The 25,654-nt window shown below is 41.1% G+C and overlaps 1 protein-coding gene and 1 pseudogene across 9 annotated transcripts in view; one reads left to right on the top strand and one right to left on the bottom strand.

Annotated features, from left to right (window-relative positions):
- Nucleotides 1–25,654, top strand: part of LOC134733491 (large ribosomal subunit protein eL33-like) — a 346,767-nt pseudogene that overhangs the window by 161,717 nt on the left and 159,396 nt on the right.
- The window catches only part of EFCAB6 (EF-hand calcium binding domain 6), a 295,562-nt gene that overhangs the window by 261,813 nt on the left and 8,095 nt on the right, over nucleotides 1–25,654 (bottom strand). For all 9 annotated transcript variants that reach the window (XM_055252706.2, XM_055252713.2, XM_055252712.2 and 6 more), the window contains one exon: nucleotides 4,225–4,370. In XM_055252706.2, coding sequence (XP_055108681.2) covers nucleotides 4,225–4,370 — 146 coding nt within the window. The remainder of the gene's footprint in view (nucleotides 1–4,224; nucleotides 4,371–25,654) is intronic.

The following is a 25,654-nucleotide window of genomic DNA, read 5'->3' as shown; positions in this document are numbered from 1 at the left end:
TTTCCATATCCGCTTAGGATATAGAAAGTCACAACAGACTGTCACTGTCACCCTAACAATGAGAACAAGTAGGATAAGCTAAAATATATATATAGTTTTAAAACCCACCAGAGATCTGAGGATGCAAAGAAACTACAATTCAGGAAAGGACAAGCCACTCATCAGAGAAAAAAGAATGATAACTCCTTCCAGCCCTGTGGCACAGTGGGTAAAAAGCAAATTCGTTACAGACAGGGTAGGAAGAAAACAACCCAGTATTTAGCAGCCAGATGAGGCTGACAGATGGATGAGATTCCCAGGGGCCTTGTCACAGAGCAGGTCTGCGCTCACCCTCTTGGGCCTTCCCCCAGTGCAGGTAAATAGCACTGTACCAAAGGCTAGGGCTACAGGAGAGCTGAGTGATCCACCCCAGCATGGCACATGAGGTTTTGCACAAGTTCGGGGCAGCTATTTACCAAAGGCTGAATACAGGGAACAAGAGCTCAGGTGAACCCTCTGAAGCATATGGGCCCTTCACTAAGTGTCAGTGGCCCACTGAAGGTTAAATCAGGGCCACAGGGTGGACAGAGATGTTCCCAGGTGCAGAAAGCCATGGCAGAGCTCGACAACAAAGAGACCTCCCATGAAACCCCCCCAAAATGGCAGGTAGGCGGTAAAGCAGAGAGAGATCTTCCCGCCATATGCGAAGCTGGTGGCTGGGCTATAAAGCAGAGAGATCTGTGGAGTCTCACCAGTGCTCACATCTCAAAGATCTGTTGAACGCAAGCATGTGAAACCAGGGGTAACCCAAACTTGACTAAAACTGCAACAAAGTCAAGGCACAGCTCACCTGAGAGATTAAATTGAGCTCACCCGGCTAGAAACCTGAGAGAAGAAGAGGCTTTCCTTTTCTGGTGGTAAATATTATTGACTTCTGTCTCTGCTGTTTTTAACACAAGTATCTGGCATTACTTTTTTTTTTAATTGCAAGACAAGTGAAGAAGAAAAGGTAACCTAATCAAGGTAAAAACAGTCATCAGAAGAACACCCACAGAAAGAATAACGACCAGGTAGAAATGATCAGGTATTCAAACTGAGAATGGGAAATATGTTGGCAAGATGAAAGGGAAAAGCTGAGAACACGGTGAACATATAGCGAATTTCAGTAGAGAAATGGAAAGCATTTTTAAAGAGCACATGAAAAAAAATCTAAAAATTAAAAATACAATATCAGAAGTTAAGAATTCACTTGTTTTGCTTAGTAGCAGAGTGTACATGCTAGAAAAAAGAACTCGTGAATATGAACTCAGGTTTATAGAAATGATTCAACCTGAAACACAAAGATAAAAACACTTAAAAAGGAAACAGTGTGTCTAATATTTATTTGCTTATTTGATGTATGAGTTATACAAATATATATCTACAGTTATATGTTGTGCATGCATGAAAAAGAGACCAGCCCAACTGCTGATGATACCCTCTTATAGAGGAAAGTGGTGCTGGGAGGCAAATATATCTTTAATTTTTAAAAAGTAAAAAAACGCCGGGCATGGTGGCTCATGCCTGTAATCCCAGCACTTTGGGAGGCCAAGGTGGGCGGATCACAAGGTCAAGAGATCGAGACCATCCTGGCCAACATGGTGAAACACCATTTCTACTACAAACACAAAAATTAGCTGGGCATGGTGGCACGCACCTGTAGTCTCAGCTACTCGGGAGGCTGAGGCAGGAGAATTGCTTGAACCCAGGAGGCAGAGCTTGCAGTGAGCCAAGATCACACCACTGCACTCCAGCCTGGGCAACAGGGTGAGACTCCATCTCAAAAAAACAACAAGAAAAAAAGTAAAAAAAAAAACACTCCAGTGCACTAAAAAGTACCACCAATAGAAATAAAAAGCAAATGACAAAAAAGAAAAACACCTGTGGCACTAAGGCAGATAGAAGGTTCACATTTTTAATACACAGAGAGCTCATACAAGTCACTAAAAAAGACCAACCCAAAGTAGGTAAACAGGCAAAGGACATGAACAGGCAACTCACAAAAGCAAAAGGCATAAGCCTGGTAAACTTGAGAATAACAGTTAACCTTACTATTCAGGAAATGCATATTAAATTCACAATGGAATGTTATTTTTCCATATCCAATGGGCAAGATCTTAAAAGATAATCTATGTTAGGATACTTAGAAATGAGCACTTGTAAGTATCATGAGTGCGAATGTGCTAAGGTGTGAGCTTCCTGAAGGGTAATCTGGTGGTACTCGTTAGGAACCTTAAGAGTAGGAACAGGCTGGGTGCGCTGGCTCATGCCTGTAATCCCGACATTTTGGGGATTTGAGGCCTGGAGTTTGAGACCAGCCTGGCCAACATGGTGAAATCCTGTCTCTACTAAAAATACAAAAATTAGCCAGGTGTCGTGGTGCGTGCCTACGATTCCAGCTACTCAGGAGGCTGAGGCATGAGAATCACTTGAACCTGGGAGGCAGAGGTTGCAGTGAGCCAAGATCATGCCATTACACTCCAGCCTGGATGACAGAGTAAGATTCTGGCTCAAAAAAAAAAAAAAAAAAAATAGGAACACCTTTTAACCCAGTCATCTCACCTCACTCTAGTCTTCTTTGTACGATCAGAAAGTTGGTTAAATAAAGATATATCTAAATTAGATTGTAGACATGGAGCTATTGAACTGGGATGCATTTATTGCTGATGATGTATTTTGATGTCAGAAACTGCTAAACTAATCCCCGATATCCACTCTCCTCTTTCTCCTTAGAAATAGACCCCTGAGTTTGGGTAGACACACGGTTGTTGGAAACAGTCTCTATTTTGCAGGCTCCCTTGTAGATGCATGGGACCTGGTGGTTCAAGTCCTGCCAGTTGCAAGTAAGCCTGAGTGTCCAGCATGACTAGGATGGCTTCACCCAATTACAAGGCAAAACCTAACTTCTTTCATAAACCCAGCTTCTTCTTTCACAGTGGCCCGCTGATTCCTCAGGCTGTGTTCATGCAGTGCTTTGTAAGTGCGTCTTATGGCATTTGGCTCACGCTACTTGAATTCTTTATCTCCCTCTCTAGACTGTGAGCTTGTCTAGGGCAGGCCTTCTCTCAGGTGCATCTCTTTATTCTCAGCACCTATTACGGTGCCTGTCACATATTATGGCTCAGAAAATGTGGATAAATGAATGAGTAAATGAAGGAACTAATACATGAAATTAAAGGATATATATTTTTGGAAAATAATAACGTCAAATTCTGTTGCTTTTAAAACTGGTAAGAACTCCAGATGAGTTGAAAACCTATGTCCACATAAAAACCAGTACACGAATGCTTACGGCAGCTTCACTTATAATTGCAAAACACAGAGGCAACCAAGATGTCTATTTATTATTATTATTATTTTGAGACAAGGTCTCACTCTGTCACCCAGGCTGGAGTGCTGTGGCACGATCATGGCTCACTGAAGCCTTGACCTCCAGGGCCTAAGCCATCCTCCCACCTCAGCCTCCCAAGTAGCTGGGACTCTAGGCATGTACCACTATGCCTGGCTAATTTTTTGTATTTATTTCCTGTAGAGACAAGATCTTACTATGTTGCCCAGCTTGTTCTGGAACCCCTGGGCTCAAGCAATCTTCCTGCCTCGACCTCCCGAAGTGCTGGGATTAACAAGCATGAGCCACTGTGCCTGGTCAATACATGGCATTTTATACATTTGTCTAAAACTAATACAATCTACACCATCAAGAGTGAACCCTAATGTAAACTAAGAACTTTAAGTAATAATAATGTTATCGGTATGGGTTCATCAATTGTAACAAATGTACCACACTAATATGAGATGTTAATTATGGGGAAACTGGGGGTGGGAGTGAGGGGGTGTACGGGAACTTCCTGTGTTTTCTACTCAATTTTTTTGTACACCTAAAACTGCTAAAAAAAAAAAAAAAATTAAGTCTACTAATTTACTGAGTGAGTTTTTATTTATATAAGCCCCTGAATTCTGGAATCATACTCCCTAGGTTCAAATCCTGACATACCACTTAAAAACTTGTAACTTTTAGGCAAATAGCTTAATCAATCTGTGTCCCAATTTCCCCATATAGAAAATAGGGATAAAAATAGAGCCTAATTCATAGAGTTATTGTGAGGATTAAATGTCATGTGAATCCGTTGAACTAAGCTTGGTACATATTAAATACACATAAGTGATATCTACAGTTAGTGATCTTATTTGCTCATGAATACTTACGTGAAGATGATCTGAACATATTTGGGGAACCATTCCTTGAATATACTCTACACGGTGAAGAATGGGGTCTTGAATGTGTAAATTTTCGTGTGTGAGGATGCAACCTAAGCCAGTCCGGTATAATCGCCATTTTGCACATTAAATCCCTGTGATATAAAAGAAAACAGATTACGTTACCTTAAAGAGCATACATTCCAAATGTGGCCAATTTCCTATCTATTCCTTTTCTGAAAGGACAGCTGGAGAGTGTAAAAATGATGCTAGTCATAATCTGCTTTGCTGATGTTTCAGACTATTCTTAAAGTGAACACAAAAATCATCATTTTGGACTCCTTGTTTTCAGCATATCCAATAAACTTCAAAAACGGCAAAATAAAGAGACTTTTGGATAGAAAAATCCACCTACATCTTGACTATCACTGACTCATTTCTTTGGTAGGCAGTAAGGGGAAGAAAGTTTGGATTCTCTGAGCTTTTCTGAAGTGCCTCAGTATAAATTCAACATGCAGTCAGAGGCAAAGCTGGGATGACAGGAGCGAAACTGGTGGAGTAAGGACCTCTGAAAATCCTCTCCTCCTTTAAATCAATGGGGACACCAGGAAGAATTGTCGAAATCAATTTTTTTTCAGAACTCTGGAAATTAACCAAAGGCTTACAGCAATCTGGGGAGCATTTATTCCCCCAAAATGGCTGAATCTCAATATGAAGAACACGCCTCATGGCATTTTAATTTGCCTCATTCCCATTCCCCCTCACCTGCCTCCCCCCGCCCCACCAGCTCTGATGTAGCCTTGAAAACCATCAGCCTGCAATCACAGGGAAAGCCCAGCAGGCTGACAGTCACTGGAGTGGACCGAACAGGGCTGGAGCTCTGTCAAAGCCTCTTTACCAGGAAATTATCATTATTTGACCTGATGTTTCCCTGAAAGATCCTACTCCCAAGGCTGTCTTTATTTAAACTCAGAGCTCACTCAGTGAACACAGCCTATCATGAAGAGGCATTTGTTAGAAGACATCAGAGGCGATTGTTGTTTAAAATCATGGCTACCTGAATAGGTGGATAACGGGGCAAATAATAGGCAAACAAAAAGCTTCAACGGAAAAGCTGGGGAATGAGATGTCCATAGGGACTTGAAAAATGCCCACATATTCTTGGAAGTCTAGGAAGTCACTCAGTGCACAGAGCTAGAACCGTTCCCAGGGAGAGGTGCGTGCTCAGGAAAGACCTGAGAAGGCCCTAACCTCTCACTTCCAACTGACCTTCAAGCTCTGCACAAGCAGGAAATGAAGGCTAAGACAGAGTTATAAACTGCCTAGCTAAGTGTTGAAGGAATGCTCCAATACAAAAAGCCCCTCCGCAAAAATTGGGAGATACTGTTCCCAGGCATTTACGGAAATTTCTATCCAACCATGAGCTGACCACTAAGCTAACCAATCAGACTCTAGTGGCCATATATAACAAAAAAATACAGACTTTATAAATTTTAGAAAACTCAATAAACAAATGAACGACAAGCAGTAACAACAAAACATGGAAAGGGATGAGAATATGATTTACACAACTACTATATTATATTATTTAAAGTGTCATGGGCCTAGCATGATGGCTCATCTCTGTAATCCCAGCATTTTTGGAGGCTGAGGCAGGAAGTTCAAGACTTGAGCCCAGAAGTTCAAGACCAGCCTGGGCAACATACTGAGACTCTGTCTCTACAAAAAAATAAAAATAAAGAAAATTGACCAGGCATGGTGGCATGCACCCATGGTCTCAGCCACCAGGAGGCTGAGATGGGAAGAGCAGTTGAGCCTGAGAGGTTGAGGCTACAGTGAGCTGTGATTATGCCACTGCACTCCAGCCTGGGCAACAGAGCAAGACTCTGTCTCAAAATAAATAAATAAATAATTAAATAAATAGTCCAGTTTTCAACAAAAATTTATGAGATATGCAAAGAAACAAGGAAGTGTGGTCCATACTTATTTTCAGAAACTATGCAAGAAAGAAAAGAGTAGAGTGAAATATTTAACGTGTTGAAATAAAAACCCCACCAACCTAGAATTCCAAACTCAATGAAATTATTCTTCAAAAGTGGATGAGAAATAAAGACTTTCTTGAGCAAACAAAAATTGAGAGAATGTGTTGCCAGCAGACTTACTTCCAAGAAATGTTAAAAGGAATTCTTCAGAAAGGAAAGGCAAGGTGCAGTGGCTCATGCCTGTAATCTCAGTGCTTTGAGAGGCTGAGGCAGGAGAATTGCTTGAGGCCAGGATATCAAGACCACCCTGGGCAACACAGCAAGACCCTGTCTCTACCAAAAAACTTACAGGATGCAGCTAAAACAGTGCTTAGATGAAAATTTATAGATGCTAATGCCTATATTTTAAAAAGAAGAAAATCTCAAATTACTAACCTGTTTATTCCTTAAAAAACTAGAAAAATAAGAGTAAACTAAAGCCAAAGCTAGTAGAATGAAGAAAACAATAAAGATTGGAGTAGAAATAAATGAAATCAAGAATAGAAAAATAGACAAAACTAACCAAAGTTACTTTAAAAGATTATCAAAATTGACAAATTTTTAGCTAGACTAGCCAAAAACAATGAGAAAACACTCAAATTATTAAAATCAGTGATGAAAGGAGACATTACCACTAACCTTACAGAAATAAAAATGATTATAAGGGAATACTATACACAACTGTATGCTAACAAATTAGGTAACCTAGATACAATGGAAATATTCTTAGGAAGATGTAAGATACTAAAACTGACTAAAGAAAAAACAGAAATTTTGATAGAATTATGACAAAAAGATTGAATTAATAACCAAAAAACTTCCTGCAAAAGAAGTCCAGAACCAGGACCAGATGAGTTCACTAGTAAATTCTACCAAACATTTAAAGGAAAATTCAAGGCTGGGCATGGTGGCTCACACCTGTAATCCCACCACTTTGGGAGGCCAAGGTGGGTAGATCACCTGATGTCAAGAGTTCAAGACCAGCCTAGCCAACGTGGCGAAACCCCGTTTCTACTAAAAATACAAAAATTAGCCAGGCATGGTGGTGCATGCTTGTTATCCCAGCTACTCGGGAGGCTGAAGCAGAAGAATCGCTTGAACTTGGGAGGTGGATGTTAAAGTGTGCTGAGATCAATTCACCTAATCCTTCACAAATTCTTATGAAAAATAGAAGAAGAAACATTTCTCAACACATCCTATGACGCCAGTATTACCCTGATACCAAAATCAGAAAAGACATTAGAAAAAAAGAAAGTGGCCAGGTGCAGTGGCTCACGCCTGTAATCCCAGCACTTTGGGAGGCCAAGGCAGGCAGATCACGAGGTCAGGAGATCGAGACCATCCTGGCTAACATGGTGAAACCCCGTCTCTACTGAAAATACAAAAAATTAGCAGGGCGTGGTGGCGGGTGCCTGTAATCCCAGCTACTCAGGAGGCTGAGGCAGCATGAACCTGGGAGGCAGAGTTTGCACTAAGCCAAGATCGCGCCACTGCACTCCAGCCTGGGCGGTAGAGTGAGACTCAACCAAAAAAAAAAAAAAGAAAAGAAAGAAAAAAAAAGAAAGAAAAGAAAAAAAGAAAGCTAAAAACCAATATTCCTTATGAGTATAGGGAAAATTCTCAAAAATAGAATCCAGCAAACTGAATCCGGCAACATAGTTTTAAAAATCAGACAGCACGGTCAAGCAAAATTTATGCTAGGAATGCAAGAGAGGTTGACCAAACAAAAATCAATTAATGTAATAGACCATATTATTAATCAAGGAAAAAAAACACATAATAATCTCACTAAGTGCAGAAAAAGCATTTCATAAAATCCTACATCCTTTAATGATTCAAAAAATAAACACTCAACAAATTAGGAATGGAAGGGAACTTCCTTGACTTAATAAAGGGCATCCAAAAAACACTCACAGGTAATGTCATATTTAATGGTGAATGACCAAAAGTTTTCTCCGTAAGATCAAAAAGAAGACAAGAATGTCTGTTCTCACTACTTCTATTAAACATTATATGGAAGGTTCTAGCCAGAGCAGTTAGGCAAGAAAAATAAATAAAAGGTACCCATACTGGAGACTAAGATGAAAAACTACCTCTATTTGCAAATGACATTGTTGTATATATAGCAAATCCTAAGGAATATAGGCAGACAGACAGATACACACATATGCACATACACACACACACACACTTAGAACTAATAAACAAGTTCAATAAGGTTGTAGGATACAAGATCAATATACAAAACTCAGTTATATCTCTATATACCTACAATGAACAATCTGAAAATAAAATTAAGGAAACAATGCTATTTACAATATCATCAAAAAGATAAAATACTTAGAAATAAATTAAACAAAAAGTACAATATTTGTGCACTAAAAACTACACAATATTGTTGAAAGAAGTAGACCTGAATAAATGGAAAAATACCCCATGTTCATGGATAAGATGGCAATACTCTCCAAACTGATCTATAGCTTCAACCCTATGTTTACCAAAATCCCAACTGCCTTTCTTGAAGAAATTGAAAAGTTGATAGTGAAATTCATATACAAATGCAAGGGACCCAGAATAGCCAAGACAATCATGAAAAATAAAAATAAAGTTGGAGGATTTATACTTCCTGATTTCAAAACTTAATAGAAGCAACAGTAATCAAGACAGTGTGGTTCTAGCATAAGTATGCACATATAGATCAATGGAATAGAATTGAGAGACCAGAAATAAACTTTTACATTTATCATTAATTGATACTTGTCAAGGGTACCAAGACCATTCAATGGAACAAAAAGTAGTCTTTTCAATGAATAGCGCAAAAGAGTGAAGTTGGGCCCCTACCTCACACCATATACGAAAATTAACTCAAAATAGATCAAAGCCCTAAATATAAGAACTAAAACTACAGAATTCCTAGAAGAAAGCATAGGTATAAATCTTCGTGACTTTGGATTAGACAATGATATCTTAGATATGATACCAAAAACACAGGCAACTAAAGAAGAAGTAGATTAATTGGACTTCATCAAACTTTAAAACTTTTGTGCTTCAAAGGATACTATCAAGAAAGCACTAAGATACCCCACAGAATGGAATAAATTATTTGCCAATCATATATCTGATAAGGATTTAGTATGCAGGATATATTAGAAACTCTTACAGCTCAATAATAAGGGACAAATAACCCAATAGAAAAATGGGCTAGGGATTTGAATAGACGTTTCTTCAAAGAAAATATACAAATGACTGGTAAGTACATGGAAAGCTACTCAATATCACTAGTTATAGAAAAATGCAGATCAAAACCACAGTGAGATACCACTTTACATTCATTAGCAAGGCTATAATAAAAGAAACAAAGAATAACAAGTATTGGCAAGATTATAGAGATATTGGAATTCTCATATTACTGGTGGGAATGTAAAATGGTACAGATACTTTGGAATAGAATTTGAGAATTTCTCAAAAAGTTAAACATAGAGTTGCCATATGGCCAAGCAATTTCACTCCCAGGTATATATCCAAGGGAACTGAAAACATACATCCACCAAAAAAAAGTTGTACTTAAATATTCATAGCAGCATTATTCACAATAAACAAGAAGTGGAAACAACCCAAATTCCCATCATCAGTGGGTGAGTGGATAAACAAAAAGTGGTAGATCTGTTCAGTGGACTATTATTCAGCCATAAAAAGGAATGAAGTCCAGATTCATGCAGTAACATGTATCAACCTTGAAAACATTATGCAAGGCAAACCCCCAAAACCACATACTATATCATTCCATTTATATAAAATGTCCATAACAGGCAAATCTAGAGACAGAAAGTAGGTTAGTGGGTGGCAAGGAAGGGGAAGCAGGGGCAAAAAAAAAAAGAAAGTAGATTGGCAGTTGCCAGGAACTGGAAGAAGGGAGGAATGGGACTGCTGATGGATACAGAGTTTCTTTTAGAGGTGACAAAAATGTTCTGGGATTAGATAGTGGTGATAGTTGCACAACTTTGTAAATATACTAAAAGAACACTGAATTAATACACTTTAAAAGGATGTGAATTTTATGGTATATGAATTATATCACAATTAGAAAAAAGGAGGAAGAGAAGGAGAAGGTGGAGGAGGAAGGGGAAGACAGAGATGCAGCAGCAGCACTGGGTGAGCCAAGGGAGACGTTGCTCCCGTGGGCACCTTTGGCAAAGGTAGTTCCCTTTCAATAATTTCTAAGGCAATATGTTTACTTGACAGTTATTTAGATTATGATTTAAAGACCTTAGAGGAAGCAGGGCAAAAGCAAGACATCCAGATGTACCCCAGTGAGAGTCACAGCGGTGTCCTGCTCACCATCAGCCAGGCTCACGCCCCCACTGTCAGAGCTAACTTGGCTGTGCTTCTACTGCAGCAGACCTAATGCTCAGCGGTCACCACACTGTTACATGCCTTCGTGATTTTTAACTCAGAGATACTGCCAGTCTGTGGCAATGAGGAGTTTGGCCTATTAGTGTTTCAGAAAATAAGGGGAATTTTAGTCTGACTCATTCCTTTTTGGCTACTCTCAACATAAGCGTGAATTAAGAAGGCCAAGCTCCAGTTCTACAAGGAAGTTTATAGCATAATTGTCTGAGGCTCCTAAGTTGGCTAACCTTCTCACAAAAAAAAAAAAAAAAGTTTTCCTACCAGGTTCCATGTATTAAATGCAAGTGAAAATTATTTAATATTCAAAAATAGATGGATGTGGATGGCACTATATGAGTATACAGAATCAGACTAGATGATGCTTCTGAAGTCCTCAATTTGAAGAATCGCAAAGTTTACAGAGTTGAAGAAATGAATAAGATTTTTTTTTTTTTTTTTTTTTTTTTTTTTTGAGACGGAGTCTCGCTCTGTCACCCAGGCTGGAGTGCAGTGCGCGATCTCGGCTCACTGCAAGCTCCGCCTCCCAGGTTCACGCCATTCTCCTGCCTCGGCCTCTCCGAGTAGCTGGGACTACAGGCGCCCGCCACCACGCCCAGCTAATTTTTTGTATTTTTAGTAGAGACGGGGTTTCACCGTGGTCTCGATCTCCTGACCTCGTGATCCGCCCGCCTCGGCCTCCCAAAGTGCTGGGATTACAAGCATGAGCCACCGCGCCCGGCCGAATAAGAATTTTTTTAATGTGCAAGAAATCCACATTGGCTAGTACTTTGCCTTCCCTCTCTGGGCAGGCACCAACTCTGCCTTGCACTATACAGTCTAGAGACCTGTCTTATTTGCCACAGTCAGGTGGCAGGTCCTGTATGTAAGAATCACCTCATGGCTTATACCATAGGAGCCCTAGAGCCTCAGCAATCCCACACAGATCCTTCTTGGGCTGGATTAATTTAACTGAATAGAATCTTTACAGAGGTAAACTTCCAGAATTATACTGAAAAACATAGCTTGGTATCTGTTCACACAGTCAACACATATTTATTCAGTTCCTTTCTAGGAGTCTGGAGATCAATGAACAAAATAGGTAAACTCCTGGACCTTGTGGATCTTATACTGTATAAATGGAAGGCAGGCAATAAACAAATTAATCATACAAGTGAATCAGGTCTACGGAGACTAGTGGAGCAAAGAATAGAAGACACTAAGCAAAGATCTAAAGGAGACCAAGAGGGGAACCATGCAGTTAGGGGGACAAGGAAGAAACAGGCGGCCAGATGAAGGACAGCCTTGCAGGCCAGTGTGAGGCTTGGCTCTTACTGTGATACCTGACATGTGAAGCCTCTAGGGGGTTACAGAGGAGATGATCTGGCCTCTGGGTTAAAGGAATACCTCTGGCTGTATGTCACGAATAGGCTTACAGGTGCAAGGGAGGAAATGAAGACAAAAGTCTTCTGCAATAATCCATGCAAGAGAAGACAGCGGCTCAGACCATGTGGTTTTTGTAAAAGTATTGAGAAGTGATCAGATTCCAGCCATATTCTGAAGGAGGAGTCCATCATACTCTGGCAGATTTGATTCAGCATGCAAAAGAAAGGTTGGATGGAATGACCGTTACCTGAGATGGGAAAGACTGCAGGTAGAACAGGTTTACAGAAAATCAACACTTCCATTTTGGACATTCAAGTTTAAGATGCCTATTGGGTATCCAACTAGATATACTGAATAGGTCACTGAATACATGAGTTTGAGTTCAGGGGACAGATTGGGGATGAAGATAAAAGTTTGAGAATCCCAGCACTTTGGGAGGCCAGGGTGGGCAGATTGCTCGAGCTCAAGAGTTCAAGACCAGCCTGGGCAATATGGCAAAACCCTGTCACTACAAAAATACAAAAATGAGCCAGGTGTGGTGGTGCACACCTATAGTCCCAGCTACGCAGGAGGCTGAGGTGGGAGGATCACTTAAACCTGGCAGGTGGAGGTTGCAGTGTGCCAAGACCACACCACTGCACTTCAGCCTGGGTGATAGAAGTGAGACTGCCTCAAAAAAATAAAAGTTTCGGAATTGCCAAAATATCATGTTATATAAAGGCATGATATGAGATAGTCCCATCAAGAAAGTAGGTGTAAAAAAAGAAAAGGTCAAAGGGCTGAGCCTTGGGGTCCTCCAACATTAACCGTTGAAGGGGATGAAGAAGAACCAGGAGAGGAGACTGAGAAAGACCAGAGGCCACAGTCCTAGAAATCATGAGAACAATAAGTTCTAATGAGGAGGGTTGATGGTGAGTGTCAAATGCCACAGTAATAAGGGCTTCGGTTTGAGTGAGCCCTAAGGCACCACCGAGGACCCTGATAGTAACAATGTTGGGGGAATGGTGGGGGAAAGCCTGTCTAAGTGAGTTCCTGAACAATTCAGAGGAGAACGAGCGACAGTAAATAGAGACAGCAGTTTCAAAGAACTCTGAACGAGCGACAGTAAATAGAGACAGCAGTTTCAAAGAACTCTGAACGAGCGACAGTAAATAGAGACAGCAGTTTCAAAGAACTCTGCTATAATGGGGAGAAACAGTAGAGCTGAGAGACAGTGTGATGACTGGTCTCAGGAGACATTTCTTCAAGACGGGAGAATCAGCAGCATGTCTGGACACTCGTGACAGCAACGTAGTAGCAGGGCAAAGAGAAATGCAGCAGGAGAGAAAGAAGAGCCTCGCTGGTTCCCACGGTTGGCCAATGGAGATGGGATCCCATGGACAAGTAGCAGGGTGAGCCTTCATGGTGACAAAAGAGAAGCTGGAGAATGTGGACTCAGGTGTGGTGATGGGAGCTTGTGGCAGCTCCCTTCTGATTCTGTTTTCTCCTTGAACTAGGAAGTCAGGTCATCAGCAGAGAGTGAGGCTGGGAGAAGTGAGGCTCAGGATTGAGATCACAGGACACAGAATGAAACACTGTCTAGAAGAGAAGGCAAGTCGGAGAGTGGGGAAGTGAAGTGACAGCCAGGAAACTGTAAGAGCCATCTGAGGTTCATGGACACGAACCTGTGGTTGTGTGTTTTTCTCCAGCCATGTTCAGCAGCACAGGTAGGCAAAAAGTTGGGTTTAATTTGTGCCAGGGTTTTGACAGGCAAGTGTGATACCACAAGTCAAGGGTGTGTGCAAGGGAAGTGGAGATGTGCACATCTTGGCCACGAAGGAGCACCAAGAGTGATGGGAATTATCTGTGTAGCTGAAATAATAAAACAAGATTGAAGAAATTAAGAGACAAGAAACAGCCTGATGAGGAATTTTAAGAAGGCAAATACATTATCTAACTCAATTATTTATTGGGAACTCACGGAGTCAAGAAATGTGCTTAATATTTATGAAACTTATAGTTATCATTTAACTCTTCCCACACCCAGTTATTCTTCTTCCCACATCATAGGTGAGGAAATTAATGTTCAAAGCAGGCCAGTGACTTGCCCTGGGCTACATGACTGCGGAGCCCCAAGGCTGGAGACTAAGCCTCTCTCTTCCGGAACCAGGAGACATGCTCTTCCCTGATGTCAAGTTCACATGGTTGTCAATGACCAAAGCTTTCCTGTCTCTTTTTACAAAATTAATAACACGTTCCTTAAGAGCAGCCGAAAGTCACTGGCTGCCCAGGGTTGTGTGACGGGGACACTCAATCTCGCGCATTACCCGGCTCTCTAAGCACGTGGGGAACATCCACTGTTACTGCATTCCTTGTTGCAGTGATTGCTGATGCACAGAACCGTTCTCTTTATTTTACCCATAAATTCACTTCCTAATAACAATAAGGCATGCCAGGGCTTTGGCCTCATGCCTTATTACACCACCTGAGGAGTAAGATAATCACCCGGAAATGCACTGCCTGTTGTGCATTTTATTACTTGAATACAAAGTGATTCAATTCAAGAAACACTTAGTTGAAGACAGCATGAAAAAAAAATCATATGAAAAGTAATTCCTCCTAATGCCACGGAGTACACTGCAGGGAATAATCAATCCTCTTCCAGCGGGAGAATGGTCTGGATGACCTGTTGGGTCTCCTCCAGTTCTAATTTCTACCAATTGTGGGATCATAAAAGCTAGTGAGACTTCAATTACAATATGAGGATTCCAAAGGGCCAAATCTGGATCGTTCTGAAAATGGAGCCTATTGGGTGTTCTACCTAAACATTCTTGGTATAAGCATTTTCTAAGCAACCATTCTCTCAACCATCCATTATTCAGCAAACACTGTAGGCCACGCATTGGCTAGGGTCTAGGAAGAGAAAGAAATATAACCCACTCTGACCCTCTAGTCACCATTTAACTCAGAATGTTAAAGAAAATGGCAATATGTTGTAAAAGGAAAGAACAAGGCATCCCTGCAGCATCTCCAACTAACACTACTGTAACCTGGAGAAATTCAGCATTGTTCTGTGGGGTACCTGTCTGACTACAGACTAACACTACTGTAGCCTAGAGAAATTCAGCATTGCTCTGTGGGATACCCGTCTGGCTAGAGTGGGTGACAGTGTGAACTCTATCACTCTATCTCCAGGGTCAGATTAAAGACTTTTCCCAACAGACACCATCCATCAGTTCATCTGAAGGGGAGAAAGAGCTATTCCATTTGTAGATTCCTCAAGCAGAAATAACATGATTTTTTATTGTTATTAATACCACTGTTTTTAACTGCATTTATTTTCCATTTTTGAAAATGGATTTTTGAAAAAGGGCCGTGAAAGCAAGCACGTAGCTTTAAAACAGTGGTTCTCAAAAGTGTGGTGCCTGAACCAGCACTTTGAGACCTTTTTTCAGAAATGTACATTTCCAGGCTCCACCCAGACAAACTGACTCTCTGGGGGATGGGGCCCAGCCATCTGTATTTAATAAGCTTGAGACCAGTGCTTTAGAAGAACCTGAAGTTGATTGATAAGTATGAGTTTATAGTTTTTGCCTTTAAAGAGGTTCATGTGTAGAGTTTCCCACTTTATATCAAAATGAAGTTAAAAGCCAGCCACAAACATTATGTTTAGGTCCTTCAACTAGCAATAACCGAGCATCTATTTTGCTGGGCACTGGGTGCTATCACATTTAATCATCAACCATGTGACAACCTTGTGAGTTAGACACTATTATCCATATTTTTAGAGGTGGAAAAATTAAACGCCAGAGAGAAAAGGTCAAATTTACTCAGTAACAGTGAAGCCACGACACAAACTCCGGTGAATTTAATCCTTGGCTTTTTGTCCAATTGTGCCAGCATGTACATGTGTGTATACATATGCCTACATGCATGTAAGTGATTTGTGTGTATTCATATGTAAACAGATAAGAGTAATGAAGTTTTCATATATTTGATATGGCAATAAGAAAATCTGTGTATCAATCCACAAGAATGGATAACTTGAGTTTGCAAAACGGTTTAACAATTCTGCAACCTACTCAAGAGAACATGTAGAAAATTAAAAGCAAGCCATCTACATACATTTCTAATCAAATATGAGGATTCCAGCGTTCGTGCCACCAACATTTGAAGACCAGTCCCGCCTCCCCCATTCCAGTCTCATACTGCCCTAATATCTTAGACAGACTCTACTGGCAACCCCTAGTCTATTGTTCTAAACACAGGAATTATAAGAATGCAAGTTGATTTACAAATATATTCCAAATGATAGGGTATCACAAAAAACAATTTAGCCAGTCATCTGAATTCAATTTAGCAGAAAAATCTGAGCTTATAAACTGACCTGCCTCCACAGCTAGGCAACACTAGGGCCACGCATTTGGGACACAGTCTCCCTCCGCCAAGGGGCTCCCCAGGCCCTGTACAGCCCCTTGCCCTGCCCCAACCTCATCGTCACAGACAGTCTCCCCTCACACACTGTAAGACCCACCCCCACAAACCTAGAAATCAAATGAAAAACATAACAAACTGTGGAAAGTTAATATATTTTAATGGAGTAGGATATCACTGCTATAACTGGTAACTAGAAAATATGTAGAAACATCAAAACACGTTTAGGACAATATCAAGAGAACAAGTACAGTGGGGCATACACTATGAATACAATGATATGAAAATGTATTGTCACAAATGGACAGGGACTAGAAGATATGACAAAAATTGCTACCTGGGGATGATGGAGACATTGATCTTTTATGTTAAATGTTCTTTAATAACTGTGTCATGGCATGTTCTAGACATCATGCCTACCAGTGCCCACTAGGCAGGACAGGAGCTGGCTCCTGCCCACATCTCCCCTCTCATGGCCCCATGGGTCCCTCGGCCTTGAGACCTCCTGGAACGTCACTTTCTGGAGAGGCTTCTCTGACCACCCTGCATCTTCCTTGTAGAGTCTCTCACACAGCCTGCACTACTCCGGCACTGCACATACCCCAACTTTGCGTTACACTTTTAGTTGGGAAATTATGAACTCCATTATAAGCTCCATGAAACAAAAGGGTATGTTTACGCCACTCTACCCCCAGCCCCAAAGTACTCAGCACGCAACTGCTGCTCCAAATTACTGACAAATAAATGGTTTCCACAGCCCTGCCATTCAGACAGCACTCGCCTCCCAAAACACACACACACACTACACACCCACCACATACTCTCACCATACACAGTCACCACACACAATACACACTCACCACATATACACCACACACACACACACACCCCTTCATCACACACATGTACCACACGCAGCTCACCCCCCACAGAAACACACACACCACACACAACTCACCCCCCACAGAAACACACACACCACAGACCACTTACCCCCCACAGACACACACCACACACACAGAGTAGCACACATGCACACCACATGTCCTTCTACTGCTGTATTTTATTGAAGAGTCTCTTTTTCCCACCATTCAAGGTAGAAGTTTCCACGCCATCCACGATTCCTCACTCATCTCTCTACTGAGAACTGGTGGCTGGTGTCAGCCAGGTTTCCTTAACGAACACCCTCGACCCCATGACTGTTCAGTGTCTGTCTTCCCTGTCAGATATTAATGCCGTGGGGGCCAGGGTCGGTTTTGATCATGTGCTCAGCACGTCATCCTCCAAAAAATGATGAATGTTAAGTTGAACTAAATCAAGTAATTGTGTTTTGTATTAGTTTACACTAGCATGAATGTCTTGCTGCCCCAAATACAGAGCCTAAAGAAAAAAGCTTATAGTGTTTTGTTTGTAATACTCTTTATCATGGATATAAAAGTCTCATTTCAGGAGCTATCTCAGAAATTCACTATTACCTCATGAATATCATCAGACCCACCACGCCTGATGTGATGATAGACACAGATATGGCAACCAAGAAAAAACAAGTCGTGTCAGAAACACTGACCACAAGTGTGCTGTCAAACATCTCCAAACAGTTTCACTCGAAGCCTTTTGAAATGTAAGAGCTGGAGACAATTACGCTCTCTCCCAGCTCCTATAAGCAGACAAGGAGTGCTGAGCACATCCTATTTATAGTCAAGCCAAGTCCAAGCAAGTCCTCAGCTCCTGCAAAGTTGCAATGGTTTCCCAGCTTCAGCGTTCAGGAACTAGAAGTCTTGCTGCTGCTGCCACCTATCGCAGGAAATGTGAATCTAGGTTCAAGAAAAGCTGGATTGTCGAGTGGGCCCTGCTGTCTCGCAGTGACGTGGGTGGAATCGTTCTCTGAACTCACTGCATTTTGTTGTCTAGTATTTCCATTCATGCTGAGCACCAAATTAAGGTCATCCACTGTTAAAACGTATAAGCCAATGCTTGCTGATGTGATATATATGAGACTGCCTACAAAATTTTGGCACAGGAGTCAGCACTCAGTAAATGCTTGTTGCCTGGATGACGGACACAAACCAGATAGAAGTGGCAATGGTAACATGATCAACTTTTAAAGCACCTTTCTCTTGAGACCTGAAGCCCCGCACAATGACCTGGCCGTCTACTGTGCAAAAGCTGTATCGGTGAGCCCAGATGCTCAGGGAGGAGGAGCATCTCACCTGGCTTTGGTACTGCCTGAGACGGTGCTGTTGCCTTTGGGAGCATTTGTTTTGGTGCTATTGTTTTGGTGTTTTGGTGCTATTTCGTTTCATTCCCTTCAAGATAAAATATTTCTGACTTTGGGAATGCTGAAAAATAAGAGAGCAATGGGGTTAGCACAGATTGGTGGACAGATTTTCTTATTCGGCCTATGCAAGCTACAAGAATGGAGCCTTTGGGTTTGTCAAACAATCCAACAATTTGCAAGCTACTGGAGAACTATGTAGGAAACCTCAGGCAAATCACGTGAATTTCACACTAAATTGTAGGATTCTCGGGTGGAGAGATTTTATGTGACCACTGTACAAGCATCACTTCTCTTCTCATGTCTCAATCCAATACACACACACACACACACACACACACACACCCCTACTGTGGTCCCTTCTGTCTTCCTCACAACAACCAGCATAATCATTTCAAATGCTGATCTCCTTGTGTTACTTCCTTACTTAGAACACTCCAATTGCCTCCTAGTGCTCTTAGAACCAAGACCAAAGTCCTTGGTGTCTTTGTGGCTGCAGCACGGGCCCTCCCCTGCTTCTCTGCTGCCACCCTCCCCTGGCTCCCTCTGCCTCAACCACACTGGCAGTCCCTCAAATGTGCTCATTCCCAAGCAAGAGTTTTTTTCTCTTCACCTGCTGTAACCTCTACTTAGACCACCTATTCTGTGCCCCTCTCTGACTAATGAATGCCTCCTTGTCCTAACAATCAATGGTTCTCACACTTGAGTGGACATCAGGATCACCTGGAGAGCTTGTTCGAAACAGATTGCTGGGCCCACTCCAGATTCCCATTCCAGTCCTGGGTCGGGGTGGGGCCTAAGAATTTGCATTGCTGGCCAGGTGCGGTGGCTCACACCTGTAATCCCAGCACTTCGGGAGGCCAAGGCAGGTGAATCATGAGGTCAGGAGTTCAAGACCAGCCTGGCCAAGATGGTGAAACCCCATCTCTACTAAAAATACAACAATTAGCCAGGTGTGGTGGCAGGTGCCCGTAATCCCAGTTACTTGGGAGGCTGAGGCACAGAATTGCTTGAACCCTGGAGGCGGAGGTTGCAGTGAGCCAAGATTGTGCCACTGCACTCCAGCCTGGGCAACAGAGCAAGACTCCATCTCAAAAAAAAAAAAAAAAAAAGAATTTGCATTGCTGACCCGTTCCCAGGAGATGCTGGTGCTGCTGGGCGGGACATCACTCTGAGAATTGAGGCCCTAAATTTCAGTTCAAATGCCACTTCTTTAGGGAGCCTTCCTTGACACCTCATGCTAGGCTGGCTTCCCTTCCATGCTTTCACAACGACCTCTGTTGTCCTTCATAGCCTTAGTCCAGTTTGTAATGATGTAGCTATTGGGAGAAGTCTTTGATTAAGGCTTGTCTCCCACTAGACTTTCAGTTCCCTAGAGCCAAGGCAACTGACATCATCACTACGTCTCCAGACCCAAGGCCAGTGACTAGTGTTCAGAGGTATTAAAAATGAACGCATGAGTGGATTTGCTTCAGCTGCTGAAGCTTGACAACACAAGGTAGACAATGCCTGCCTGCGGCCTCCTGCCTGGAGTCCTCTCTCTAATCAGTCAGCAAGTGATGTCAATTTTACTTGGAGAACACCTCTTAAATCTATCTTCTGCCTCTCTGCATCCCTGAGGTCACTGTCCAGTTCATGTGCACTCATTGAGATTACAGAAACAGCCTCCGATCACTTCTGGGTCTCCAACTTCACCTCTGATTCATCCTCCTCTGTTGCAGGATTTACCTTTCTACAGCAGAGGCATAATTATGGTACTCCCTTGATAAAAACACACAATGCAGCTGGGAGCAGTGGCTCACACCTGTAACTAGAGCACTTTGGGAGGCCAAGGCTGGAGGATCGATTGCTTGAGGCCAAAAGTTCAAGACTAGCATGGGCAACACAGTGAGACCTCGTCTTTACAAAAAAAAAAAAATTTTTTTAATTAGCCAGATAGGGTGGTGTGCCTGTAGTCCCAGCTGCTCAGGAGGCTGAGATGGGAGGATCACTTGAGCCCAGGACTTCAAGGTTGCAGTGAGCTATGATCACACTGCTGCACTCCAGCCTGGGTAACAGAATGAGAATCTGTCTCCACACACACGCACACACACAAAAACATGTACAATATCAAATTATACATGTGTTAAAATTTCATAGGATTATTCACCAAGGAAAAAGATATGCACACTGTTAAAAACTAGTGAAATGTGAATAAAGTATTTAGTTAATATTGACTTTAGTTAAATTGATGTGGTACCAGTGTCAATTTCCCAGTTTCAATAATTATAGTTAATAATTATAGTTATTCTGTAAGATATTATCACTGGGAGATGCTGGAAGTACACAGGAACACAGTACTAATTTTATAACTTTTATGTGAATCTAAAATTATTTCAAAATAAAGTTTTTTAAAAACATGCAATAGTCCAGTTCCAAAATGGCAGCATAGAAGCAAGCTGGCTTCACTCTCACCTGAAAACCAAATGTAAATATACAGTGCCAACATTATCACCAGGAATACCCCAGAACTCTCATATGAAGATGAAACAGATCTTGGGGCCACAGCTATGAGGGGACAGTAAAAGAATTCAACTTCCACATCTACAACGCCCCTCCCCCGATTCTGCCTGGCACCAAGCATGCAAGAAATTTCCCCCCAATTCACTGTTTCTACACTGGGAAACGTGAGATTGAGGTGGACAACCAGCTTCTCCACCATCTTGGGTTCCCTGGCAGGAGACCTATCCCTGCCTTAATCCATCACAAGTGCCTGAAGGGAGAAACATCCCTGAGGACAGACAGAGGTAAAGAGGGGGAGGTGGGACTACCATCTCCAGCTCTTGAAACTCTGCTCTATAACTCAACAAAAGGAGACACCAAATCAGAGTGTATTTTCAGCAGTCACATGCTGTAGGAGGTTTGTCCTGCTGGTCGCCTGGACACAAACCCTAGCCAACCTTCCCACACTGCTGGGACATCCCCTTTGGGACCTCCCCCATTCAGGAAGGTCAGCATTCCAAGCAGTTACTAGAGTCAAGGTGAACCTGAGCTCAAGGTACCAACAACTACAGCAGAAAAGGAGGCAGCAACCTAGCAGTAAAGAACTTCTAAGAAAATATATCCAATGAAAACAAAGCAAAAAGTCCAGAGAAGACTGGAATAGATAACTTCAATGCAAAAACACAGATGTACATCCACAAAAAAACAGCAGCAAACAGGGAATCATGATTTCCCCAAGCAAACAAAGCAAGGAATCAGTAACTGATCCTAATGAAATAGTGATATTTGAGCTGTCTGTCCAAGAATTCAAAATAGCAATTTTAAGGAAACTCTGTGATTTCCAAGATAACACAGAAAATCGATTCAGAACTTTATCAGAGAAATTTAGCAGAGATTGAAATAATTTTTAAAAAAATCAAGTGGAAATCTTGGAACTGAGAAATACATTTGCTGAACTGAAAAATTCATTAATGGCTACCAACAGCAGAATGTATCGAGAAAAGGAAAGAATCAGTTAACTTGAAGACAGGCTATTTGAAAATACACTCAGAGGAGAAAAATGAAAAAAAAAAGAATGAAAAGCAATGAAGATCACCTATAAGATATAGAAAATTTCCTCAAAAGATGAGATTTAAAAAAATTATTGGTATTCAAGGGAATTGAGCAAGAGCAAGGGGTACAAAGCTTATTCAAATAAATAATAACGGAAAACCTTCCAAGACTTGAGAAAGATATAAATATCCAGGTACACGAAGGTCAGAGAACAACAAACAGATTTGACCCAAATAAGACTATTCCAAGGCATATAATAAACTCCAAGTCAAGAACAAGAGAGAATCCTAAAAACAGCAAGAGGAAAAAAAAAACAAATAACATATAAAGGAGCTCCCATTCATCTGGCAGCAGACTTCTTAACAGAAATCATATGGCCAGGAGGGAAGGGAACAAATTTTCAAAGTTCTAAAAGAAAAGAAAAAAAAAAAACTGTCATCCAAGAATATTATATCCAGCAAAGTTATCCTTCATATATGAAGGTGAGATAAAGTCTTTCCCAGACAAACAAAAGTTGAGAGAATTCACCACCACCAGACCTGTCTTACAAGAAATGCCAAAGGAATTCAATCTGAAAAAAAGAAAACACTAACATTCAGAAAAAAAAAACAAAAGATATAAAACATGCTGGTAAAATTAAGTACACAGACAAACTCTAATACTGGAATTGTGGTGTGCAATCTATTCATAACTCTAGCATGAAGCCCAAAAGAGAAATCTCTTAAAAACAATAATAGCTACTACAACCTGTTGAGATAGGTAATATAAAAAGTATGTAAACTGAGACAACTAAAAGTCAAAATGTGGAACAGATAGAATTAGTGTAGAGTTTTTTTCATTTTTTGTTCGTTTATATTCTTTTTTCTGACCTAAGATGAGCTGTCATCTTTTTAAAATAATTTGTTATATCTATAAGATGTTTCTGTAAGCCTCATGGTAATTATAATGCAAAAACCTAAAAAGCAATGGATTAAAACATACTACCAGAGAAAATCACTTAACCACAAGGGAAGACAGTAAGAAAGGAAGGAAGGGAAGACTTAAAACAAACAGAAAAAAGCAACAAAATAACAACAGTAAGTTCTTACTCATCAACAATAACACTGAATGTTAATTGACTCGGTTCTCCAATTAAAAGGCATAGAGTGGCTGAATGGATTAAGAAACAACACCCAACAATATGCTGCCTACAAGAAACCCACTTCACCTATAAAGACTCACATAGACTGAAAGTCAGGGGATGGAAAGGATATTCCATGCAAATGAAAACCATAATAAGAGCAGGAATAGCTTTACTTGTATTAGATAAAATAGACTACAAATCAAAGATTATCAAGCAGTGTGAAAAACAGGTGAGATGTCCCCTGAACTGACAAGAGGCTGTGTGCTGCTACATCCTGCACCCAGCACTGACATCCCACTGCCATCATCACCATGCCCAAGAGAAAGGTTGAATAGGACATGAAAGAAGATAAAACCAGCTGAGTGACTCACACCTGTAATCCCAGCACTTTGGAGGCCAAGGAGGGTGGATCACCTGAGGTCAGGAGTTCAAGACCAGCCTGACCAACATGGCAAAACCCTATCTCTACTAAAACTATGAAAAATTAGCCAGGCATAGTGGGGAGTGCCTGTAATCCCAGCTACTCAGGGAGGCTGAAGCAGGAGAATTGCTTGAACTCAGGAGGCAGAGGTTGCAGTGAGCCTAGATCGTGCCACTGCACTCCAGCCTGGGTGACAGAGCAAGATTCTATCCCCCCCCCAAAAAAAAGATAAAACCAAGATGAAGCACAAATCACAGAGATCTGCAAGCTTGTCTGCTAAACCTGCTCCTCCAAAGCCAGAGTCCAAGCCTAAAAGGGCACCTACAAAGAAGAGAGAGAAGGTACCCAAAGGGAAAAAGGGAAAAGCTGATATTGGCAAGGAGGAGAATAAGCCTGCACAACATGGAGATGCCAAAACAGACCAGGCACAGAAAGCTGAAGGTGTTGGAGATGCCAAGTGAAGTGTGTGCATTTTTAATAACTGTGTACCTCTGATGACTGTACAGTTTGAAATACTATTTTTAATCATGTTTTATAAAAATGCAGAAGCTATATTGTTAGCACACTTCATTGTTGTCTTTTTAATAGAATGTCTTCAAAACTAGACTGATGTGGAAAAAACACCTTTCTCTTCTAGTTTTGAGAGACTTCCTCTTGGCTCCCACAAGGAGGGATTTCTTGGCTTTGACACACATAGCCACTTTAGCATGAAAATCTTAAGGAGGGGAAAACAAATTTATTTTTATGTCCTCTTTTCTCTTTCCACCTTCAGCATAGACTTAACTCCCTTAAACTGTGATACCTATTGGGACCTAACCCTCAATAATTGCTTATCAGCATCTCAGGCAATCTGGACTTTCCAGTGAAACCACTGAGATGGTGCCCCTCAAAAGAGCAGTGGTTCTCTTTCTAGGTTGTGGATCTTTAGATAAATTCTCCCATTTTCATTTCATTTCCTGAAAGTCATGCTTGGCTCATGAAAAGTTGTTCAACCCTCACTCTAAACTTTTCCTGTTCAGAGCATCAAATGAAAACTTCATAGGGTTTGATAGTGGCTTTCTGATTTTTGGTAGTCCATTGAAGAAGGGAGTTTGAAAGTTGTTAAATACTGTTAATGATTGTCTGCCCATGTCCTGTTGAAATACCATGATTGGTTATGGAAAATATCTTTAATAAAGCTGGGTACAGTTTGGCTTGGGAAAAAAATCAAAACCTATCAAAAAAGAAAAAGAAGGTCACTATATAATGATAAAGGGATCAATTCAGCAAGAGGATCTAACAATTATAAATATATATGCACACCATGCCAGAGCTCACAAAGACCTGAAGTTAAACATTACTAGATCTAAAAGGAGAGACAGATTGCAATACAATCATATTAGGATACTTCAAAACACTTCACTCTCAGTAATGAATAGATTATCCACATAGAAAGTCAACAAAGAAACACTGCCATTAAACTACAGACTAGACCTAATAGGGCTAACTGATATTTACAGAACATTTCACCCACTGCTTCAGAATACACATTTCATTTCCTTTTTCTTTCTTTAGAGATGGGGTCTTGCTGTATTGCCCAGATTGGACTCAAAACTCCTGGGCTCAAGTGATCTTCCCCTCAGCCTCCCAAGTATCTAGGATTATAGACACACACCACTGTACCCAGCTAGAATACATATTCTTTTCATCAGCACATGGAATATTCTCCAGAATAGACCACATCTTAGGCCACAGAACAAGTCTCAACAAATTCAAAAAAGTAGAAATCATATTAAGTATCTTTTATCATCACAATGGAATAAAACTATAAATCAATAACAAAAGGAACCTCAGAAACTCACAAACACATGGAAATTAAACAACATACTCCTGAATGACCA

Source organism: Symphalangus syndactylus, chromosome 18, assembly GCF_028878055.3.
Source record: "Symphalangus syndactylus isolate Jambi chromosome 18, NHGRI_mSymSyn1-v2.1_pri, whole genome shotgun sequence".
In the NCBI taxonomy this organism is placed as follows: domain Eukaryota; kingdom Metazoa; phylum Chordata; class Mammalia; order Primates; family Hylobatidae; genus Symphalangus; species Symphalangus syndactylus.
The sequence above is the reverse complement of the archived record's forward strand: the minus strand, read 5'-3'. Positions and strand labels throughout refer to the sequence as shown.